This window comes from Mastigoproctus giganteus, chromosome 2, assembly GCF_048544385.1.
Source record: "Mastigoproctus giganteus isolate SK-2022 chromosome 2, ASM4854438v1, whole genome shotgun sequence".
Taxonomy (NCBI): Eukaryota; Metazoa; Arthropoda; class Arachnida; order Uropygi; family Thelyphonidae; genus Mastigoproctus; species Mastigoproctus giganteus.
In genome coordinates this window covers 106,341,102-106,365,824 of record NC_143576.1, presented here as the reverse complement: position 1 = coordinate 106,365,824, position 24,723 = coordinate 106,341,102, and the positions used below count along the sequence as shown (strand labels likewise).

The following is a 24,723-nucleotide window of genomic DNA, read 5'->3' as shown; positions in this document are numbered from 1 at the left end:
CCCCAATGGAGACCTCTCCATCTAAAAGATTTCCACTCTCTGATAGCATAGTAGGGGTTTTCGCATGTTTTGTTATGATCTGAAATTGTTCAGTTTCTTTCATCTTATTTCCACTATTTTCATATGCTACCTACTACTTTCCTTGCTTGAAGTCCTCAGATGGTACCATTTGTCCCAACGGTTATAATCTTCGTGTTTACTATGTACAGTGTGGTTTATTCTCAAAGTTCTTATTTCCTTTCCCCTTTTATGTCGCCCCCTATTACCTACTCTCTACAGAGGGTGCCCCCGCAACAACCAGAAATAAACATATTTTCTTCCGTTTTTCGAAATTACAAGGGCTTCACTGATTGCCTCTCCTTAACATAAACCTGCTCTTTCTTGTACCATATTATTCCTTTCTAAAACAATAAAAAAATGCATATACATATATAAACGTAACAAACTTTATGTAGAAATTGGATCATACAAAGTGTATCCCATGATTATTTTGGAAATTTTTCCACACTCAGTGAAATGTTACCCCATGCTAATTTAATTGCAATACAGTGACTTGTTATATAGTTCTCAGATCAAGTTGAGGAATATGCATAGCTTAGGAATTGATAATCTGTGTACATTGCAAAATGAACCATTGATAAAAGTTTTTGTGTATTCATATCTTGTGACAACAATTTTACACAGGTGTACTTGTGAAGCAGATGATGAAACATTTACATGACCAAGCAACTTTCTGGTACTTGTGGCATGTGATACATGAAGAGCATGAAGTATTTGCAGGTTGTCAAAATCTCCTTCTACCTGCATTTAATTGTAATGCAACTTTCTGGTACTTGTGGCATGTGATACATGAAGAGCATGAAGTATTTGCAGGTTGTCAAAATCTCCTTCTACCTGCATTTAATTGTAATGGTTACAGCCTACCTGTTTCTATAAGCTGTCTCTTCACAGCAGCAAATGTTTTATGATTTGGTACTCATGAAAAATTTTCAGTGCATCTTCAAACAGAAGCTAAGGAATTCTTATTGAACCTCACCATAAATTAAAATCATATCAACTAATTCAGTGAAGGGAAGCAAATTTGCAGTGTTTCCCATAATATCAGTTTAACTAATACAGTACCAAACAATAAGACAGTCATTGTGGAACGTGAAACTCAAGTAACTGGCACAGTGACAGTATTGATGTGTACTCTTTCGGGGGGGGGGGATTATACAGACTAATAGATTAACAATAGCTACAGGCAGAAGTGAAAGTGAGGCTGAAATTTATTTATGCACACATCCTCCAGATTGCCTTAGTCTTAGGATGTTTATCTCCCCACACTTTGCGCTGTTTTAAAATAGGAAAACAAGTTCCTGATTTTAAAACAGCAGAAGGGGGGGGATAAACACCCTAACTAATGCTAACCATAGCGGGTTAGGCATGTCATTCACTGCCTTCTTCCTCTTCTCCTTGCCGTAATTTTGGAAGGGTGCACCTGTAAGTAAATTTTTAACGAAAGTGATTCTTGCACTGCTTCTGTTGGAACATGTAGCGGTCTGGAAAGCAAGGTACAGAGGATTTCAAGGCCTGCTATGGGGCACCTTGGAAAAAGAAAATACATAGGCTGTGTGCTAAGGGTAAGAACAGGTGCATGTATACTTGCATGTACACTAATGCTAGGAGCATAGTAAATAAATTTGATGGATTTGAAGTGCTGGTCACATGTTTTTTGTAAACTTTAGGATAAAATTCATAAACGTAGGCAGGTAAAACACTTTCAGATATCGAACATGTAAAGATCACATTCTAGTCCCACATGAAGTGGCATACTATGACCAAAGCAGACAGTGCTTAGCCATACTTAATTCTAAAAAAATAGAGAGTTCAGAAAGGATTATCCTCATATAGTAAAATGCATTTGATTATATCTTACTTTTGAGGAATGACTAAAATGATCATTTTTGAGTACCATAAACGATGATAAAAACTTAACAGAACGAAGTACAATATTTGATGGCATATAAGATGCATGGGCTTATAGGATGCATGCCCTTTTAGAAAGAAAAATTAAGAAAAAAAAAGTTTTAGTGTATTTAAGCATTTAATATTTATTCTAATGTGTATAGTACAAAAAAGCTTCTTAAACATGTGATCAGAACAGCAATAAAAATACTAATACTGTATAATAATACATTATTTAATTATTATTATTAATTCACCAATACTGAAATTTAAAAGAGAAATAAAAGAATCTTAGCTACATTAGAAAACATTTTATATGAAGCAAACTACCACTAGAATTGAAAAAGAATAAAAAGACAGTGAGGGAATGGTAAAAAACATTAGTGTTCTGCAAAGGAAAAGTTCAGTCATTTTGAAAACAAAAAAAAAAAATCGTCATCTTCAAATCCCAAAAACTCTTCCTTGCTAATGTTGGTATCACTCTCTTCAAATAATGCAGTGTCTTCAGTGCCATCAAGGGCATTACTAATACCAGTCTTCTTGAAAGACTTTATAATTATTTTACCACGTATATTACTCGAAGATTCCTTAACTCATTCACACACCTGTACAGTGGTGGGCCTCTTCATTCTTCTTGTGGGTGTTAATGTCATGATTGGGTTCTTCCATACATTTGTTTCACTGTTCTCTCGTATTTTGCATAAATGGCTTGTTTACGGACACATCCAAAGGCTGCAATTGGTTTGTCAGTCCACAAGGAACGACAACTACCTGTGTATTCAATTCCCTTATCCTCTTTTTAATGACTAATTCTATGGGCTCTGAATTGGTCCCAAATGAGAAGAGATGGTTTGCTTAAGAGACCACAGGATGCCTTGCCCATATTTTTTTGGAGCCATAAATTCATTCCAGATTCATCCATCCATCCTTTTGGATTGAACATGAACAAATACACCTTCTGGAATTTTTTCCTTAGGTGAAGTTTTTCTTTTAAATATTAAAAATGGTGGTAGTTATGTGCCATCAGCACAGCAGGCCAAAAGTACTGTGTAATGTGCTTTCTCATGCCCGGTAATTTTTATTGACACCATTTGACCCTTTCATATTCACAGTTTTGTTGGATGGTGAATCAAAATGATGTTAGCGGATGGCGTTAATGGAACCTCATCCATATTTCCTATTTGGCCAAGTTCAAAAGAAGTTAGTTTTCGTGCCTTTATTAAAAATTTAAGAATTCCAGAATTTTTTTTCTTCGTAATCTGCTGGTAAATTTTGTACACATTGATAAACCATGCCTTTGCATGAATCAGTACCACCAACCTTCTGTTCCAGAAAAATTCAGAATTCCTTGTCCTTCTGCTAATATCTGGGTCTTATGCATTTTGGTAGAAACACTTCTTCCTAAATTCCTTTCACCTACTACCCACTTTTTTACATCTTCTTCAAGTTCTGGCCAAAAGGTTATGTTTACTTTTTTTTTAGAAGCTCAAAGTTCTTTTTCTTGCTTTTGCCAAATGTGTATCTTTTTTTTCGTAGGTGGTGGCCCAAAACATCTTTCTGCAGCTGTGTTACCATGTTTTTTAGCGTGATCTATTATGTTTAGATTATATACGATAGTGTAACTCAACCTCTTTTCTCTTGCAGCCATTTTCTGAGGATAAAATACTTTAAAATAATGTTAAATGCCAAGATTAAACAATATTGTTACAAAACTGGGTTCTGATATAACTGGTATAACAACTGGTATACAATTAACACTGTTCTTTATTTTATCAGTCACCCACAAAGATTACAATTCACTGTCATGATTATAGTCACTTCACACACGATTAAAGTGCAGTACCGTACACAGAGACACACTCAACATCACAAAAGCCTGCACAGAACTAACTGGCCCACCAGTCATGTCACCTTTTAAAGGATCGGCCAACTATTGAGAAACCTGGAGAAGAATCTTTAAGATTCCTTTTAAGGCTTTTCCTGTGTTCCCTGGCTTTCGAAACTTCTTGGAACTGATTCCAAACAACTCTGCAAGTCCAAAAGTACCCTAGGGTGTTCTGTTACCCTTCAGAAACGAAAATATTGACTGAAATACAACCTGCCCTCTTGCCCCGACACTGATGAAGGAGAGCTCACTTCCGCATGTAGGATGCAGGGTGATTTTTTAAGGCATTTTTTGGAAAAAAAGTGTGTCTTATATGCCATAAAATATGGTATATAATTTTTTAGAAAGGTTTTTAGTCTACATGCCTGATGCAGTCGAATAGTCAGGGGCGAGAGTGCAGTAGCCCGTGCTCTATGAGTGGACAGGGTTCAAGCCTCTGACTGCTAAATACAATTAATGCTTGTATTGATAATTTATTGTAAACTCTACTAACCTGGTGGTGGTCCTGCTGTAGTATAAACAACTTAATATAACTGTAGTTTTGTATATTGGTAGAGAGGCAATTTCTAAAGTTAAATAAATATTGTATACGTCACCCCCTCTCCAATATTTGCCTATGCTGTGTTAAGAGGAGAAATTGTAGTAAAATCTCATAAATCAAGCATTCTAAAATCTGATATGTTTTGGAAATTTTATTAAAAATTGATCCACTAGTTGGCACATATGAATCCATCATGATACTATTAGAAATGCTTGGAATAAAGGCAATAAATAATTTAAAATTGGACACTTCTTAATGTATTCATTGTCTTCACAGTTTTATAGTGTATATAAGATGAAATAATACATGTTTTAATTATTATTTTTATAAATTAACATTAAACCAGGATTAAAAATCACAACAGCTAGTAGAATTCATAAGAATATAAATACAAACATAAATATCCTGTGGAATATCTTCTAAGTATGGCAAAAATATAACTTTAAAAGTTTTAAAATAAGAATAAAACTAAAATAAAATCTTATAATAATAAGTTTTGACTATGTATATAAAGTGCTTAGCATCATAATACACAGCCATTTCTGAATAAACAGAAAATTTTTAAGGTGGCATCGTTTTAGGTTATATCTCATATTGTGAATGCCTTCACAACGAGTTGCCATGATATTGCACTACTTTGAATAAGTAACGCTTCACCTAAGGAGAAGACTAGTGTTACTTATTCTCAGATAGGTACCACCACCCAGACAGCACTGTTTCAGGGCTATTTGGCCCTTCGTCAGTGAGTGGGTGGGTACCCAAGTGATGCAATGATGGCAAAAACAGTTATGAAGTATAACTCCACAATATGTTCGCAGCTTGAGGCTCTAGCCCTAAATGCGCCTTAGTCAAAATACATCATACACCATCAGGCATCTCTCATATTGTGGAGTTATACTTCATAACTGTTTTTGCCATCATTGCATCACTTGGGTACCTACCCACTCACTGACGAAGGGCCAAATAGCCCTGAAACAGTGCTGTCTGGGTGGTGGTACCTATCTGAGAATAAGTAACACTAGTCTTCTCCTTAGGTGAAGCGTTACTTATTCAAAGTAGTGCAATATCATGGCAACTCGTTGTGAAGGCATTCACAATATGAGATATAACCTAAAACGATGCCACCTTAAAAATTTTCTGTTTATTCAGAAATGGCTGTGTATTATGATGCTAAGCACTTTATATACATAGTCTAAATTTGTTCGCAGCTTGAGGCTCTAGCCCTAAATGCGCCTTAGTCAAAATACATCATACACCATCAGGCATCTCTCATATTGTGGAGTTATACTTCATAACTGTTTTTGCCATCATTGCATCACTTGGGTACCTACCCACTCACTGACGAAGGGCCAAATAGCCCTGAAACAGTGCTGTCTGGGTGGTGGTACCTATCTGAGAATAAGTAACACTAGTCTTCTCCTTAGGTGAAGCGTTACTTATTCGAAGTAGTGCAATATCATGGCAACTCGTTGTGAAGGCATTCACAATATGAGATATAACCTAAAACGATGCCACCTTAAAAATTTTCTGTTTATTCAGAAATGGCTGTGTATTATGATGCTAAGCACTTTATATACATAGTCTAAATTTGTTCGCAGCTTGAGGCTCTAGCCCTAAATGCGCCTTAGTCATAATAATAAGTTTTTCAACCTACAAAGCGTTTTAAAAAATACTTTTAAACAATGTACATATTTTTAAAAAAAATTTTAAGAATTTGAGAGCCAGCCTTATTTGCTTTCACCATTTTTCTGTGCCTGATTGAATTTCTGTAATCAAGTTTATAATATATGTAAATGACATCGCAAATAAATCTGCAGATAAAACTAAAAATGTATGCTGATATAATTATTAAGGTTTACTGTTTTATTTTTTAATATTATGGACAACAATGATTACCATATGTGGAATTGAAATTTTATGTCATGGTGATCCACTAGTAACTGTTGTATTGGCATGCCAAGCTGTGCTAGTTAAACTACACTAAAAAAATGGCAAGAGGACTTATAAAAATTAAAATAAGAATTCCATTTACACAGTTAGCTGCACAGAATGTAAAGTACACTAACCACCCTAAAACAACAATCGATCAACCAATATTGACCAAAAACTTGTAATCCAAATTATGTTATCTGCTGGAAAATTATAATCTAACTAGCATACTTCAAACTGAAACAAGGATATAAAAGGTACAAAATCAGAATACCAAAAATAAAATAATGTTGGACATGGATGTCCTTCTAGAAGTAATTTTTCTGACCCACGATGTTAGATGTTAATTTTTACTACAAACAAATGCTCAACAAATGCTTTAAGCCTATTGTTACGTGAACCAGAGTATAAGCATATGCAAAATGCTTAATACTCGGATATGATTTTTTTTATGGATGTACTTTCAAAATACAGGCTGCAGATCAAAGTCAAAAATATACTAAAGGAAAATTAAAATTCATATTTACATCAACTGTGATAACAATTCAATTTACATTTTTTTTTTTTTAAATTTAGCACATGTGCACTGTTTCAGGGTTAATAATAAATAAAATAGACGGAAATAATAAAATAAATTCACCAAAGTTCTTTGCTTCAAATACTGTTGTTTTGTCTACTGTAATCATATTATATGATCATGGGAAATTTAGCTTTAGCTTGCTAAACTTACATGTTTCCTGTGTAAATCTAACTCTGACACATCAGCAGCTACTGTTTTTCAAATTGTATGCTATATAAACTTTTTTTTTTTTAGAATGTGATACCACAAATTGCATTGCTAACTTTGTTATATGTTCACTTCTCAATATATTTTAAGAAGCTTTAAGTTAAAAAAAAAAAAAAAAATTCTGTACAAGGTACATAATGTGTCTTGCTGCTAGCATATTTAACGTGTTTTACATTTATGAGTCATCGGCAGGCATAAAAACATTTTAATTTTCAGATATTAATAAAATTCATGGATAATAATATAACTGTTTTTATTTTATTAATAATAATTACAGGTAGTTCTCAACTTTACGAGTTAATTCGTTCCTAGCGTGCGTTCGTAAAGCGGGAATTTATTTCCCATAGACGTAAATGTTAAAAATAGGGGTTACGTCATCAACAATGAAATTAGTTAGCTAATTAGTTTTTGTTTAAACAATGATTGATTTATCCAAAGAAATGAAAACGTAGCCTTTAAAATCAAGCAAATTATAATAACAGAGAAATTATTTATGACTTACAAATGTTAAAGAATGTTTATTCTTCATCATCATGGACTAAATGCACACTCGTTGGTTTGTTGCACAAGGAGTCATCTTTTTATAAATGCTTCAAGAGGCGTTTATTTCCAAGATTATCTTCTCTTTTCTTTATAAATTTCAATAGCATGCATAAGCATTTTTTAACAGAACGCACAAATTGCAACTAACACGATTTGCACGGAGTAACACGTTTACAAAGCTTAAAAAAAAAAAAAAAGAAATGAAGAGAAGGTTCTGAAAATTTATTTTTTATACGATTGAAGATTTCAGTAAAGGGCAAACACATTTCACCATAATAACGTAAAAAACCACACAATTCCAGCTATCTGTATTTTCGCAAATGCAATAACATACAGTTTACCACCTGTTTATAATTTCTTGCAGTAACAGAAAAGCCCAATAAACCGAAAAGTGCAAATTGCTTTTATTGTTTTATGGTTGTGACTTCCAGAAATGTGCTTTAGAAAAATATCACAAAGCCGTTCAAAATTGGTGTAATGATAACGATGAAAGTGTAGTGCGTTTAATGATGTGAATTGGTAACTAATACAATTTACACTATAAAAACGACCTTTTAGGGAGTTATATAGCGAAAATTTGAACTTCTGAGGTCGTGGAATGAATTACCAAAAAAACAATGTGTTATTGGGTTTACATTCCGATGTTTTTGCGATATGATGGTAACAGATTAATATCGTAAAGCGGGGTACACTGTATTGTACAGCTACGCTCGTGGTTTGAAATGCGGTATTTATGAATGTTTAACATTCATTTTTTGCAATTAATGTTCATATTTTTGATTTTGTTGATACTTGAAAAAAAATTAAAAAAAACCGTAAACTCAGGAACTCGTAAAGTGAGAACTCATAAAGCAAGAACTGCCTGTACATATTAGTTACTGAAAGAAAGTAGGATATATAATTTTTACATTGAAAAGATTTTAGTTCATGACTAAATACACCATCTATAGTTGTTCCATTACGTGTAGTATTTATCAAAAGATCTGATTACATGTCCAAGTTGAAGAATGTTTTCATAAATGTGCAGAATTCTTTTTAGCCTTTAATTGTAAAGAAAGAAATTACATTTAGTCTGAAAACACCGGGTGACTTGAAACCAGATACGTTTTCGAATTACGCATTTCCCAGTTTCCGAAAGTTTTTTGTATCTTAGAACCTTAATATTTCTGTTTCTAAATTCCTTAGTTTTCCAACGATATGCTCTACATCCACATTATCCTGTTTATTATGTGAGAAAATTTCCTTGATCATATGTTCATATTTTCCACTATCCTGGAAAAACTACTGCAATTTTCAGAGGTTTGAAAGTTTTTCTTCTAGTATAGAGCTAAGATGAAGTTCCATGCAAAATTTCATAAAATTAGTCCAGTAGAAGATAAATTAAACTGGAATAAATTTTCATAACGGTTTTTCGTTACAAAATTTTTGGAATAACACCAGTAAAATGTTTTTAATATCAAAACAGGAGCTGAATAACAGGCGCTGCCATTCCTGATTAAGGAAATCACACAGCCAAGTTTAATTAGCAACCAATTACATCACTTTACAAGGCTGATTGGAAAACTATTGTGGTATGCTACAGCAAAGAGTCTTATGGTTGTATTTACACAGTTATAGTAGTTATTATTATGATTGATTGTGTTTAATCTATTAAATACAGCATCCATTTTTTTTTAACCCAAGGCTCTGAATGTGATTCTCAGGAAAGTTTCCTGAAGAAAGACACTATAACTGCAATAGTAACAGTGTTAATTTGCCGTGCTGTTGCAACATAGCACAGTCTTTCTATAGTAGTAGATGATCTGTTTATTTTACTAGCAGCACATGCAATATTAGATTTCAGAAATATGGCAAAGCATAAGTCTCAACCAGTGCAGGATTTACAAAATTCTACTATGTATGTATGTATGAGTTTCAAGATACAATAAGCAGAACTAAAAGTAATTTCTGCTAAAAAAAAAAAAGTCATCAAGAACAACTAACTTTTCTGTTTCCTCAAACTATTATGCTCACCTTGTAAATCAGTCAAAATAAGTTTGTTATCGTAAGAACCAGTAAGCAGATAATATGCTCTTGGTGAGAATCTTGCTGTACGGACATCAGCAGTATGAGGACGGAAAAACTGAATGATGCGGCTACCTTTTATATCATATAACATGCATGAAGCATCCTCATGGCCAGAAACTAACAGGCGTCCCGAAGGGTCCACAGAAACTGATTCTGCTGGACTTCCTAAAATGAAATAAGGAAAAAGATGACACCAAGAATAGTACAGATATAATAGAATCAGGAAATAATTAGTTATTGCTGAAATATTTAGTCAGTATTATTTATAGCACTACCATATTTATTTGATACATAACAGATATTTCTGGTGATTACACTTTTTATATTTTATTTTGAGGAAATTTCACTTAAATGACTATGTAGGACATTAGCAACTGTGGGTGGAATTGTAAAAATCAAAACTGAAATTAAAACTAAACTCAGAAACATGAACCTCTTGGTAAAGTAAAAACACACATTCTAGATTTAATTTAGTTGCATCTAAGTGTCACAATATTCTTAGGCCATTACTACAGTAGAATAATCTATATTAGAAATAATTACAGAATGATGATAATTCGATTAATTTTGCTGGGTGGATCCACCATCTCTGATATTAGTAACTTCTAGGATGCTAAAATAAAATTAAGTGGTCTCTGATAGTCTTTTTTAAAAAAAGGGATTGTTTTTCAAAAATATACATTACATATTATTTTAATTTAGGATTTTAGCATACAAAACTGTACATCACAACGAGAGTGATTTTTCTGTGCTGAAACAGATTGCACTACTTTCGAGAACTACATATGTCTGTAGCGGAGAGGATAGAAAGAGGTCGGTAACATAGATTTCTTCTAGACTGTCACAAACTGAGCATATGAGGGAAAGGATATCCTCCAGTTTTAAGTTATCAAGTTAATTTATAGATTTATTTAAATAAATCATGAGGTAATAGACAATCTAAGCATGTTTGAAAATTGAGTGAGTATATAAATTTGTAATACTTTATTTTGTACAATTTCAGAATATTCAGAAATTGTACTAGTTTAGTTTAGTATTAGTGTTATTAGTTTAGTATTAGTCTTGGTAAGGCCAAAATATGCAAGAAAACTAAGCTTTTGCTGAATCAGCAAAGAAAAAAAAAAGTACATTGGGTACAACATGTATTCCTCTTATCATAGCCTTCTCACTGCTAGGGGTACTGATCTGGTTATTCTCTAAATTCCAGACTGTCAACCTCAGCCATCCAACAAAATAGTTTATTCCAGTGAACAAAAACATGTAAATTTCTTGATGTGCACTCTATTTGGTTTTCCCAGTAGTTTATATTTATGCCCTCTGATGTTTGCATCTCATTTTAATGTAAAAAAAAAAAAAAAAAATGAGATACTTAGTTTCTAAGCTCTGTACCCCACATCTCTGAAGTATCCCTTCATACAGCCATCTTTTTGCTGTTCTCACCAAGTTGTGCATTTTTGGACCTTTTCAAGAAGAAGCCAAATATCTTTTCTTAAATGCAGCTTCCAAACCTGAATATAATATTTAAAATGCAGACAAACCATTATCTTGTAAGATAAAACTATGAGCATTAGCATTAGTAGAGGCATTTGATGCAAGAAAGCAAGCTTATGCAGCATCAGCCAAAAAAAAAAATAATAATAAATAAAAATAAATAAATAAAAAATAACCACTTGCACTTCACCCCTCTGTTCGTTCGAAATACCTGTCCAGCTGAGCCTTAAACTTATTCAGGCTATCAACCTCCACAACAAGGGATGGAAGTCTGTTCAACCAACCAACCACTCGCTGGCTAAAGGCAAATTTCCTCACGTCTATCCTACATCTGTCTTTCCTCAATTTGAATTTATGCCCTCTCAGGTGATTATTCTGAGCAAGAGGAAGAATCCTATCAGCACTGAGCATGCTCAAACCATTCAAGGCTTTATACACCTCTATCAGATCACCTCGCTGGTGCCTAGTCTCCAGACACTGTAATTTGCAAAACTTAAGCCTTTCTTCGTAAGAGCACCCCTTTGTTCCATTCACCAATCTTGTTGCCCTTCTCTGTACCCGTTCCAGCATCTCTACATCCTTCTTCAAATGAAGCCTCCAGACCTGTATACAGTACTCTAGGTGTGGCCTGACCATTGCCTTATACAAGGGAATAATCACCTCCTTATCCCTGCTAGAAAAATTCCTATATATCATCGACAATACACCATGAGCTACTCTTGCAGCCCGTCTGCACTGCTCAGAAAACTTCATATCTGCCTGCACAACCACCCCCAGGTCCCTTTCATTCTCTACCACTGTCAGTGTAGTACCACAGAGTTGATACGTTGCTCTGGGATTGCTGTTTCCCATATGTAGTACTTTACATTTGTCAATGTTAAACTTCATTTGCCGCCTCTCAGCCCATCTGCTCAACCTTTCCAGATCCTGTTGCAGTAGCATAGTGTCAGTAGTGTCCTTGACAACCCTGCCAACCTTCGTATCGTCTGCAAACTTGGACATTAAGCTTGATATACCATCATCAATATCATTTATAAATACAGAAAACAATAATGGACCCAATACTGAACCCTGAGGTACTCCACTAATAACATTAGTCCACGATGAGCAGTGTCCATTGATTACCACTCTCTGTCTTCCCCCCCCCCCTCAACCACCCCTTTATCCATAGCAGCAATTTGCCTCCAATGCCACACTGCTCCAATTTGTGCAGCAGTCTTCCATGTGCAACAGTATCAAAAGCCTTTCTAAGATTCAAGTATATAATATCAAAGTTATTCCCTGCATCCAGTTCTTTTGTGACTGCATCATAGTATCCAATCAAATTGGTCAGGCAAGACTTCCCCTATAACTGCCTCCTCCCTAGATACAGAGGTAGTATAAATCATTTATAAAACATTATGCACCTTCCCAGTCACCTGATTACACAAATGCTAACCTTTGTGTCTGATTGTATCAAAACATGCATCTCTGCACTCTACCTCAGTTATTCTCAGTTAATGCAGTCGATTCCAGTTAATTGGGACACATCAGGACTATGCATTTTGGCCCGATTAAGCAGCTGCCCCAATTATCCGAAGTTTCATGTAAAAAAAAAAATTAAAAATACAATGGACCCCCACTTTACAATTGGTTCACTATACAATCAAATCACGTTACGATGGAGTCACCTAAGTAAAGTACCATTCACTATATGATGTGTAGTGCCGACAACATCGTATAGTGAATGGTACTTGCCTGGCTACCCAAAGGTCGCGGGTTCGATTCCTGCCTCGGGCTTGGATCAATGTACTGCAAAAACCTTGGGAGGTGCATTATGGCCACAGAAGCCTATGCGCCAACAGCTACCAACGAAAAAAAAAAAAAAAAAAAAAATACGATGTGTAGTAAGCGCTGTTCATTGTGATCACGTTTGTGAATTGAATTTTAGTTCTATTAAACAGAGATTCTAATTAGCGAAAATAGGAGGAATATTATCCACGGGCTATAAAAGTAAAGATATATTAAGCACAAATTTACCCTTTATTACCTTACCAATTAAAAAATTAAATGATACGTGAAAATCGGAATTAATACATACTGCAATATGTACATACTAACTAGTTGACTTTTCTGTTCACTGACATTTGTGGGTGGGGGTTAAAATTCAAAACAGTAAAAAGATAAGCAATCAATAACAAAGAACACGGCACACACAAATTGCAAGTAACACGATACGTGCAAGTGAGAATGGAATAACAAGTTACGAATCTTTAAAAATAGGAATGAAGAGAAGATTATGAAAATTAATTTTTTTATATGATTGAAGATTTCATGGAAGTGTAAACACATTTTACCATAATAACCCACAGAATTCCAGCTGTCGGTATTATCACAAATTCAATAAGATCGAGTTTACTATCCGTTTATGATAGATTGCACTAACAGAAAAGCCCAATAAACAAGTGACTGCTAATTGTTTTTATTGTTTTATGGTTGTGACCTCCAGAAATCGGACCGAACCACACTGGTACGTTCGGAGACAATCGTAGGGTGATCTCCAGGCAGCCAAGGGAAACTGAGAACATTTGTATGTCACGAATGTTCTAGAGAAATCTACATACAAAGTTTCCACCATTCAACAATGAAATGTGATCTGATTTCAATGACTTATGTAAAGTAAACATGACATTTTGTGAAAAGCCATACATGATGATGAAAACTGGATATCATTTTTGGAACCAACAGTTCAAGGATTGCTATACAATAAATAAAATATTTAAGACAATAAAAATATTGCAGGCATCTGTTATTATTGTATGCTTCTACCAACTATATGTATGTTAAAGTACCTTTTTACCAAGATCACTGTTGTAAACAAAACAGGCAACTGTTTTGCACATATGCATATACAGTGGTGAGCTGTGAATATTTAACAATGGGCTCGCAGTTTTGCCGAATTTTTGATGTGAAACATCAAAAATTCGGCATAAAAAACATCCTTTGGGATTCCTGCTGATAAATCTGATCAGTCTGCTTCTGCCAGAAGTGCTTCCCACGTTCACCCTACTAGTCTGTGCCAAGCACTCACTAGTAGTGTGATTAGAGCTTGTGACACATTTTTTGTGACCAGTATGATATCTCGAGTCAGCCTGGTCATCATGCCCCTCCCCCTTTATGATGATACCAGGATATGGATAGTGTCTCGAGTTCTAACTTTTTAGAATTTTTGAATAGTATGACATCACAATCATACTTCCTGAAGTAAGTATAATTGCAATAATCATGCTGCAGTAAGTATGATGGCAACAATACAAATATCTGTCAACAATTTATTTTTTCTTCTCACATTTTCTTGTGAGAAGAAAAAAAATTGCTGATGCTTGCTCAGCTTCAGCACTGCTAATCGGAATGATTTCAAAGATATTTTGTGCAACAATACAAATATTTGTCTTTCTTAATTGAAAGGGGAATTTCACTGGATTTTAAAGATAAACTGTCTTTGACAAAATCTCTAAAATCATTAATTTTTATTTCATATGCCACGGAGATGAAAGTTCTTTCATATTCCATAATTCCAAGTAGTACATGTTTAAAATTTCTTTCAATTCCTCATCGTCAATAGTATCATTATTTTTTTAAATTAAATTTAAAATTACTCTGTTGCATTAATAACTTGTAATGGTGTAATTTTTTAAATGTGTTCTTACTTTCAATTTTGATTCCTTCAAATTCTTTCAACTTCACAGCGTGCTCTCAATTTTAGCTTCATAATTTCCTTCAGAATTTTTAAAATTAGCAATAGCATTGATAATTAGAATAATTAATTTATCTGCTTTTACTATAGTGATGCTGCGACTTTGCAAATCTTCTGAACGGTAAGAGAGCTCCTTGCAGGATGTCAATCATTAGTGCTAAATCGTTAAGAAATTCCAGATTGAAAAGTCGGTTTAATAATCCAGAATATTTAACTTTCTGTTTCAAAATGTTTGTACAAAGCGGGATAATTCCTCCAACCATCAATTGCTGTCCGCAAGCTACAAGCTGCCCATCGTGGCCCAAACACACAACCAACCTTTATAGTTTCCATGTCAGGTTCTTTAGAATAATCCTTAATTTGTGCTGGTTTTTTGGAGATTGGTGATATAATGCATACAGTTTTTTTTTAATTATTGCCTGTATGCAGGGCCAGATTTAAACATCATGCAGCCCTATGCTATAACACATGAGGCCTTCTCTCTTTCGGTTCACATGTGACAATATTAAAAAAGGATTTTTTAAGATGGAGTGAGGCCCTAAGCTGTAGCTTGTTTAGCTTATATGTAAATCCGCCCCTGCCTGTATGCCATTATACAGTATTTCGGAACATTTTCTTCACAGTAAAACCCTCGACGCAGTTTATAAATCCGCCAACATTTCATCTCATCTTCGGAAAGTTTACTTAATATCTTAGTTGCCCCCCCCCCCATGTTGTTACTGTCACTAGTTCTTTGAATACTGTGCAAAATATCAGATATTCAGCTACTGTGATCATGCAAACATAGACATGAAAATTTACTGAAATGCATGGATCACTCACTTCTCTGAAAATCATATGACTTCTTGTCGGAGTAAAGGGAAACCACACAACACAGGTTGACCAGAGGCTATTATCCAGAATCTTTTTAATCCTCTGACTGGATATGGAAAGAGTGTTAACTGGCACGACTTCTCATAATGTGACTCCATAGGACACCACTAATGTTGTGGAACAGTAATTCCTTTCACCCTTAATTCGCGCTGTCTAATTACTTAAATTACCTAAAGGCCAGAGGTCAGAACAATGCGTACAAAGTTGTCTTTCGTAATCCGTTCGTTCTACAGAAATTATTTTAAATGTAATTACCAAGAGAATTCAAAAAAATTCACTATAAAGAAGTTCGTTAAACAGAGGTCTGACTGTAATTAACTCAAAACTGAAGAAATTTTAAAATATATAACTGGTCGATTGTGCCATTAAAATTCTGAGGATGGGTTCCTGCTTGACCCACCATAATTTCAGCTCTGGATACTCAATAATTGAATTCAGGATTTCATTTGTAAAATAAATGATTGTTTCAATAATGGACTAGCAAATTTTCAAAAAAAAAAACAAAACAAAACAATGGGCTCTCATGAGCCCACTATAGCTCACCACTGTGCATATATATGCAACTGTGATGCACATATGCAAGATTTCTTTTCTTCTTTTCCTTGGTCGGATTACTGTTTCAAAACTTTTAATGTCAACATTTGCTCACATCACGTGTATTTTCCACCTTAAAATCTCATCCTTCATCTAAACCTTGGTTTTCCAATAAATGTGCTAAGGTTGTTCAAGAGAAGAATGTTGCATATCGTAATTGGCTTTTTTCCAATTCTTCAGTTTCATTTTCTGCCTACACCAGAGCTCGCGACAATTGTAAAGCAGTTATTAATCAGTCCAAACTAGATTTTGAACAGGCTGAGTAGAAAACCTGCTTCTTGCCTTAATGGTAGCTGAGCATTCTGGTCTCTTGCCAAAGCTATTGGCCGCAACTTTTGCCCATATCTGCTCTCACACCTGTCAAAACCAGATAGTTCTGTTGTCACTTCAGCCAAGGATAAAGCTGACCTGCTAGCATCCCATTTTTCTTCCAACTCCTGTATTAATGATCTTGGTAAGACACCTCCCACCACTCCCTGTATACTCCATTCTATGCCCCCTGTGGTCTTCCGTCAAAAGGATTTTGACGAATCTTGATGCTAAGAAAGATCCAGGTCCTGATGGTACTCCACTTGTTCTCAAAACCTGCACTCCTGAACTTACTCCTGTTCTTTACTGCCTTTTTTTCACTTTCTTATTCTAAAGGTGTTTTTCCTTATGCATGAAAATTTGCTCATATCCAGCCAGTTCCTAAAATGGGTGACAAATCCCTCCCATCCAATTATCGTCCCATTGCAATTTCTACTCTTTCTAAAGTAATGAAGAAATCAATTAACCGCCAACTCTTAAACTATCTAGAAACCTTCCATCTGATCAATGATCACCAGTATGGATTCCGTCAGTGTCGATCCACTGGTGATATTTTGGCTTATGTTACCCATTTATGGATAAATTCAATGGAAAAATTCAATGAAACTCAAGCAGTTGTTCTTGACATCTCAAAGGCTTTCGATCATGTTTGGCATAGAGGTCTTCTAAACAAGCTTCCACCTTATGATTTGTCAACTTGTCAATTAGTTTTGCTGATGATAGCACATTGCATTCCACTTTCCAGTTTGAAAAATGTTGCCCTGCTCAATCAGCTTCAACTTCTCGAATATCTTCTACCAATTCCTTAAATGCCCATCCCCAGGTAATTCTCCGGTGGGACAAAGACAACTTTTGTTTATTTCAATCCTTCTAAAACTCAGTCCTGTCTTATATTTTGCAAAAAAGATTATTCTGTTCTTATGCTTATCTTTGGTGACACTCGGATTTCTAGGGAAGATCATATATCCCTACGGAGATTACCCTGACTTCTAATCTCTCTTGGCACAAGCACATAACAACTATTGCTACTTGGTTTTCTCTTTTGCTCTTGGCGTTACTTTTCTTCCGAACAGCTAATATTGTTCGCACATCTGGAGTGGTGCCCCCAAAACCTCTCTCAGGCTTTTAGATTCCATTCAGAAGAGGGCAGTTAGATTAATTCATAACTTATCTCTAACAGTCTCTCCACTCACTGTGTCATAGATGTACTGTTTCTGCTGCATGCTTTTTCTACTGATACTTGCATGGGCACTGTTCTTCTGAATGGGCTTCTATAATTCCTGGTCTCTCTTTCAAAACAGTCTGAATACATGCCGCCAACATCCATTTACTGTTCATCTTCAAACCCACAGAACCAAATTTTCATCTTCCTCGTTCATTTATTCAACTGCCTTCATATGTATTTCCTGAAAATTTCCTGATTACAGTCTACAGAAGTCTAATGTCAACAAATATCTTCTTTCATCTTCTCAACCTTCAACCCATGCATTGTACTAAGTACTACAGGTTCTAATATCTCTCATGTTTGGGGGTTTCATAAAAAAAAAAAATAAATATATATGTATGGTTATTCATAAGCAATCAGTAAATGAGTGCTGTAAAAAGTAAAGGCAGATGAAACTGATAACTGCTTGATATCGGCACATTCATTCAGCTCTGCACTATTTGTAGCAATGTTTGATTCCTGTTCACAGACTTGGTAAACAGATTTATTTGTTCTTTTTTTGTGTTGAGATTACTTTACATACATGGAATAAACTTTTCTTATAGAATTTAGGTAATATGGTTGGATTCTAGAAATCTAAAGTAATAGCAATTTCAACATTCATATTATTTCTATAAAAAAATAATAAAGATAATAAACAGAAACAAAAATTAGAATAAAATTTAGAAATAATGCAATTCTGTTATTTAGATTTAAGAATTCTTCAGTATGCTGGATTTCAAAAAGAGTTTGTTTTAGCCTTAAAAAATCACATATAATGGAGATTGAATCTAGAATTTCTACAGAAATATGTCTCAATACAGATCAAGAAAGTCACATACAGTTCAATGAGTGGTAAAGTTCTGTTAGCATCAATAGAAAATAAGAATAAACATTAAAATAAAGTATAATCACATAATTTGGAAAGAATGTAGCTTCTTAACAGTACTGGATTTAAAACTCTTGTTCACAGGATGTAAAAAAATAGTAAACCTGAAAGCACTTTGCACAAAGAAATTCTTTCAAATATATTTTCAAACTCTTTCTTTTATGATGGAATTTTAAAAACACCACAGTCACACATTTCGGAGAGGTAGATAAATTATAGAAATTTAAAGTATTTTCAGATGAGAATGCACATGCAATTTTTCAGTTATAAAGATGCACTGAATATATACATTACCTGGTGCTGAGCTTCCAGCTGGACGGGCAGGAATAAGGTTAACGCAGCCTCGTGTACGCAGATCCCAAAAACGAATGGTTTTGTCTAAGGAGCTGCTCACAAACATTGCACCTCCCCAGGTATAAAGGGATAATATCTGTCCTAGCAACAATATAAAATGTAATAATTAAGTATTACAGATTATTTTTTAAGGTTTTGATACAGAAATTTTTCTAAATAAATAAAAAAACAGTAAGATGCAAATATTTCAAAAACATAAGATGCAAATATTTCAAAAACATAAGATGAAATATAACCAAATTTATATATATATATATATATGAGATGAACAGAACAAAATGTAGAGTATACAGGGTTGTTAAAATTAAAGTATTCCTACCTACATAGAGGGCTCTGGAGCGAGTTCTAAGGCTCATACTGAAGAGAAATTTGGACAACAGGTACAATAAAGAATGCATTTGCCATTTATTGGAAAAAAAAAATAGTTACAAAATTTGTCACTATATGGCACTGTGGAAATACAAATAACTTGAACAGCGCTACAATTGTTCAATGTGTCCTCCATTTTGGTCAACAAGTTTCCATTCGAAGAACAGCATTTTCTACAGCAGAACGTAACATTTCAACTGGAATAGCCAGTACACGATGTCTAATGATGTCCTTCAGATCTGCCAGAGTTTGACATCCTTCCCGATATGCCTAGTTCTTCAAAAAACTCCAGGACCAGAAATCACATGGGGTGAGGCCCGGTGATTGGGGTGGGCAAGATGTCTGAAAACAACGGCTGATGACCCGTTCGTCTGTAAAGTGTTGCCTTAGCAATCTTTGGACAAATGGTGGATGTGGGGTGGTGCACCATCTTGCATGAATATGGTATCCTGAAGGCACCCATGTTGTTTCAGCTCTGGTATTGCGAAATTTGCCAACATTTCATAATATTGCTGTCCAGTGAAGCAACAGGTGCGGGGTCCATTCGGCGTTACCTGTTCAAAAAAATATGGCCCAATCATGAATGTGGCCATAAATCCGCACCACACTGTCACTTTTGAAGAATGCAACGGGACTTCCTGGATAACTCAAAGGTTTTTTGTTGCCCAAATGCAACTGTTGTGTGTATTCACTTGTCTATTTAAGCAGAAGTGGGCTTCATCACTCCAAAGGATGTTCCATGGCCAGCCAAGTGATATCCACTGTCATTTGTGCCAGAAACTGAAGTGCGTATGTGAAATGAATATCTGCATCACCATGCTTTAGTTGCTGTAGCACGTGAATCTTGTAAGGATAATACCGCAACACCTGACGCATTACCATGAAAGGTAATGCGTCAGGTCTTTCCCATGTCTTATGAGATTAAAAACCCTTTCATGGTTTTTACCATGAAAGGGTTTTTAATCTGTTTGTATGAAAATCCACCTAATTTTAAGAACCATTTTCTTCTGATTTGGCAGAAGAAAAGACAAATCTCTCTTTGTCAAGAAACTTTTGCCAGTAGCGGATTAATTCAGCTACAGTGAGAAGAAAGTTTAGTTAATTATTTAGTTAGCTTTTAATAGATAGATGCTATATGAATAAATGAGTCATATAGCATCTATTATGAATAAATAACATAGCTTACTCTAAGAGTAATGCTCTTTGTAGACTAATGTTATTAGTGGAGTTCCCCAGGGTTCAGTGCTGGTCCATTGTTGTTTTCAATATTTATAAATGATATTGATGAAGGTATATCAGGCTTAATGTCTGAGTTTGCAGATGATACAAAGGTTGGTAAGGTGGTTAACAACAGTCATCAGGGTGAGCTACTGCAAGAAGATCTAGGAAAATTTGGTTGATGGGCTGAGAAATGGCAGTTGAAGTTTAATATTGACAAATGCAAAGTAGTGGAGAATGAAAAAGACCTGGGGGTAATTATGTAGTCAGACACAAAATTCTTTGAGCAGTGGAGACATGCTGCCAGGACAGCTCATGTGGTTTTGTCAGTGTTATACAGAAACTTTGTTAGTAGGGATAAGGGGTGATTATCCCTTTGTATAAGGTCATGGTTAGGCTGTATATTTTGAGTACTGTATACAGGTCTGGAGGTCTTACTTTAGGAAGGATGTAGAGCTGCTGGAAAGGGTGCAGAAAAGAGCAACCAGCTTGGTGAAGGGAAGAAAGGGTGCTTAGAAAGGCTTCAGTTTTGCAAACTGTGGCATCTTGAGACCAAGCACCTGCGGGAAGATCTGATTGAGGTGTTTAAAGTCTTGACTGGATTGAGTGATCGGAATGTTATTGGTATTCTTCCACTGGCTGAGACTACACACATGAGGTGGCTTGCTGTAACAGAATCCATCTGTTGGTGTGGAAGTGGATGGGTTGAATAAAAATAAGGGAGAAGTAAGCAAATTTTGGAGGGTACGGATGGGTAAAATTTTTTTATTTGGCTGATGCTATATAAGCTTGTTTTCTTACATCATTTGCCATTACTAATACTACTACTGCATTTTAGTATTAGTATCAGGAACAGGGGACAAAACACCAGGATAGCTAGGTATTGATCATTGATGGGGCCAGTATTGTTTGTAACTGGCGCCTCTGTAACTAGGTGGCCAGGAGCAGCAGCACGTAGCACACACTTCTTGATTAGATCGGGGTTTGAGCCCGTGACCACCAAATATCCCCAGAGCAATATGGCCTTATCTGCTAATGCTCCTAAAAACCAAATAACAAACAACAGCGTGTTACTGTTGCAAAAATAAAATAAATATAGACAAAATTTTAAAAAATAAGGGAAATGGGGAGTTGCTGAAGCCAACTAGAGAGCCAGTCTGCCCCTGATTAGGAAGTCTATATGATGTAAGGATGTAGACTTTCCTGTATCAGCCAAAACAACAACAACAACAAAAAAATAAATAAATAATAAACTACGGAGCTTCGCGCTTCTTTTGATAAAATAAAATAAAATACTTACAGAAGATTTCGACTCTGTGTGTGTGTGTGTGTCTCTTCTTCAGCTATGAATATATAAATATGTTATTATATCTATATAATATGGGTGTAGATACACCATAGACAACTCTTAAAGAAAAACTACGATTGTAGTGTGAAAGGCATCATTTCATCTGTAACTCATATTGTGCGCATTAGCATTAGTAGAGGCATTTGATGCAAGAAAGCAAGCTTATGCAGCATCAGCCCAAAAAAAAAAAAAAAATAAAATAAAATAAATAAATAAAAAAATAATCACTTCCACTTCACCCCTCTGTTCATTCGAAATACCTGTCCAGCTGAGCCTTAAACTTATTTAGGCTATCAACTTCCACGACAAGGGATGGAAGTCTGTTCCACCAACCAACCACCCGCTGGCTAAAGGCAAATTTCCGCACGTCTATCCTACATCTGCCTTTCCTCAATTTGAATTTATGCCCTCTCAGGTAATTATTCTGAGCAAGAGGAAGAATCTCATCAGCACTGAGCATGCTCAAACCATTCAAGTCTTTATACACCTCTATCAGATCACCTCGCTGGTGCCTAGTCTCCAGACACTGTAATTTGGCACCTCCGTAGCCACGTGGGCAGGAGCAGCAGTGCATAGCACACGCTTCTTGATTAGACTGGGGTTCGAGCTGGTGAGCCACCAAATACGGAGGATGCGGAAAAGGTCAGGGAATGACCACCGCATATCCCCGGAGCAATATGGCTTTAGTTGCTAATGCTCCTAAAAACCAAATAATAACAACAACACTGTAATTTGCAAAACTTAAGCCTTTCTTCGTAAGAGCACCCCTTTGTTCCATTCACTACTCTTGTTGCCCTTCTCTGTACTCGTTCCAGCAGCTCTACATTCTTCTTGAAATGAGCCTCCAGGCCTGTATACAGTACTCTAGGTGTGGTCTGACCACTGCCTTATACAAGGGAATAATCACCTCCGTATCCCTGCTAGAAAAATTCCTATATATCATTGACAATACACCATGAGCTACTCTTGCAGGCCGTCTGCACTGCTCAGAGAACTTCATATCTGCCTGCACAACCACCCCCAGGTCCTTTTCATTCTCTACCACTGTCAGTGTAGTACCACAGAGTTGATACGTTGCTCAGGGGTTGCTGTTTCCCATATGTAGTACTTTACATTTGTCAATGTTAAACTTCATTTGCCACCTCTCAGCCCATCTGCTCAACATTTTCAGATCCTGTTGCAGCAGCATAGTGTCAGTAGTGTCCTTGACAACCCTGCCAACCTTCGTATCGTCTGCAAACTTGGACATTAAGCTTGATATACCATCATCAATATCATTTATAAATACAGAAAACAATAATGGACCCAATACTGAACCCCGAGGGACTCCACTAATAACATTAGTCCACGATGAGCAGTGTCCATTGATTACCACTCTGTCTTCTCCCCCTCAACCACCCCTTTATCCATAGCAGCAATTTGCCTCCAATGCCACACTGCTCCAATTTGTGCAGCAGTCTCCAATGTGCAACAGTATCAAAAGCCTTTCTAAGATCCAAGTATATAATATCAAAGTTATTCCCTGCATCCAGTTCTTTTGTGACTGCATCATAGTATACAATCAAACTGGTCAGGCAAGACTTCCCCTTAACAAAACCATGCTGTGTCCGAGCTATAACTGAAGTCTTGTCTAAATGATCCTGCAGTGCTTCTTTAACCAGTGCCTCCATTAATTTTCCTGGAACAGAAGTTAAACTCACAGGTCTATAATTACTTGTGTCAGCCTTTGATCCTCCTTTGTGAATTGGGGTCACATTTACACATCTCCAGTCCATGAGTACCTCCCCTGATTCGAAGGAAGCTCCCATAATTATTGCTAAGGGTTTGATTACTTCCTTTGCTGCCTCCTTTAATATAACTGGATAGATCCCATCCACCCCAGGTGCCTTTCTTGTGTTTATCTTCAACAATTTCTCCTCCACTTTACTCTCAGAGATTACAAGATTCTCTAGCTTACTGCCAGAGTTGTATACACCTCTGGCATTCCCCTCGCTGAATGACTCCTCATGTGTGAATGTCGATGCAAAATATTCATTTAGTTTGTTAGCTACCTGAGCAGGATCATCAACAGTTGACCCATCAATATCAAGTGGACCAATCTGATTCATCCCCTTCCTTCTAGAGTTCACATAAGTAAAGAACTCTTTGCTGTTTTTCTTTGCATCCCTTGCCAAAGATATCTCGTAATCTGCCTTCGCCTGCCTAACCTCCTTTGTAACTTGGTTACAGATCAACTTGTATCTATCATAGGCTTCTGTGTCATGTGTTAATTTGTATGTATCCCATGCATTTTTCTTCTCTGCCATATGTCTCATTAGTTCATCTGACATCCATTTAGGCCTAAACCTTGAACAATATTTCTTAGTTGGTATGTAAAGCCTAGTAGCCTCCAAGACAAGTTCCTTGAATGCTTCCCATTTAGAATTTGCTGTTGGTAACATCATCAGTTGGTCCCACTGTATAGAATTTAAATACTGTCTCAGTCTATCGTAGTCGCCTTTACGAAAGCAATAACCCTTCCCTTTACCCCTTATGGTAGTTACCTCTTTGAGTAAATCCCACTTCAGCACACTGTGATCACTGCCACCTAGTGGTTCATATATCTGCAGATTCTTAATGCATGAAGAATCACTACTGAT

General features: G+C 35.7%; 1 protein-coding gene across 1 annotated transcript in view; it reads right to left on the bottom strand.

Moving 5' to 3' along the window:
* Nucleotides 1–24,723, bottom strand: part of LOC150089481 (WD repeat-containing protein 47-like) — a 279,929-nt gene that overhangs the window by 6,324 nt on the left and 248,882 nt on the right. Inside the window, exons 8-9 of the mRNA XM_090390001.1 lie at nucleotides 19,090–19,230; nucleotides 9,646–9,864 (exon numbers count right to left, since the gene is read on the bottom strand). Of these exons, the coding sequence (XP_090246127.1) occupies nucleotides 9,646–9,864; nucleotides 19,090–19,230 (360 nt within the window). The remainder of the gene's footprint in view (nucleotides 1–9,645; nucleotides 9,865–19,089; nucleotides 19,231–24,723) is intronic.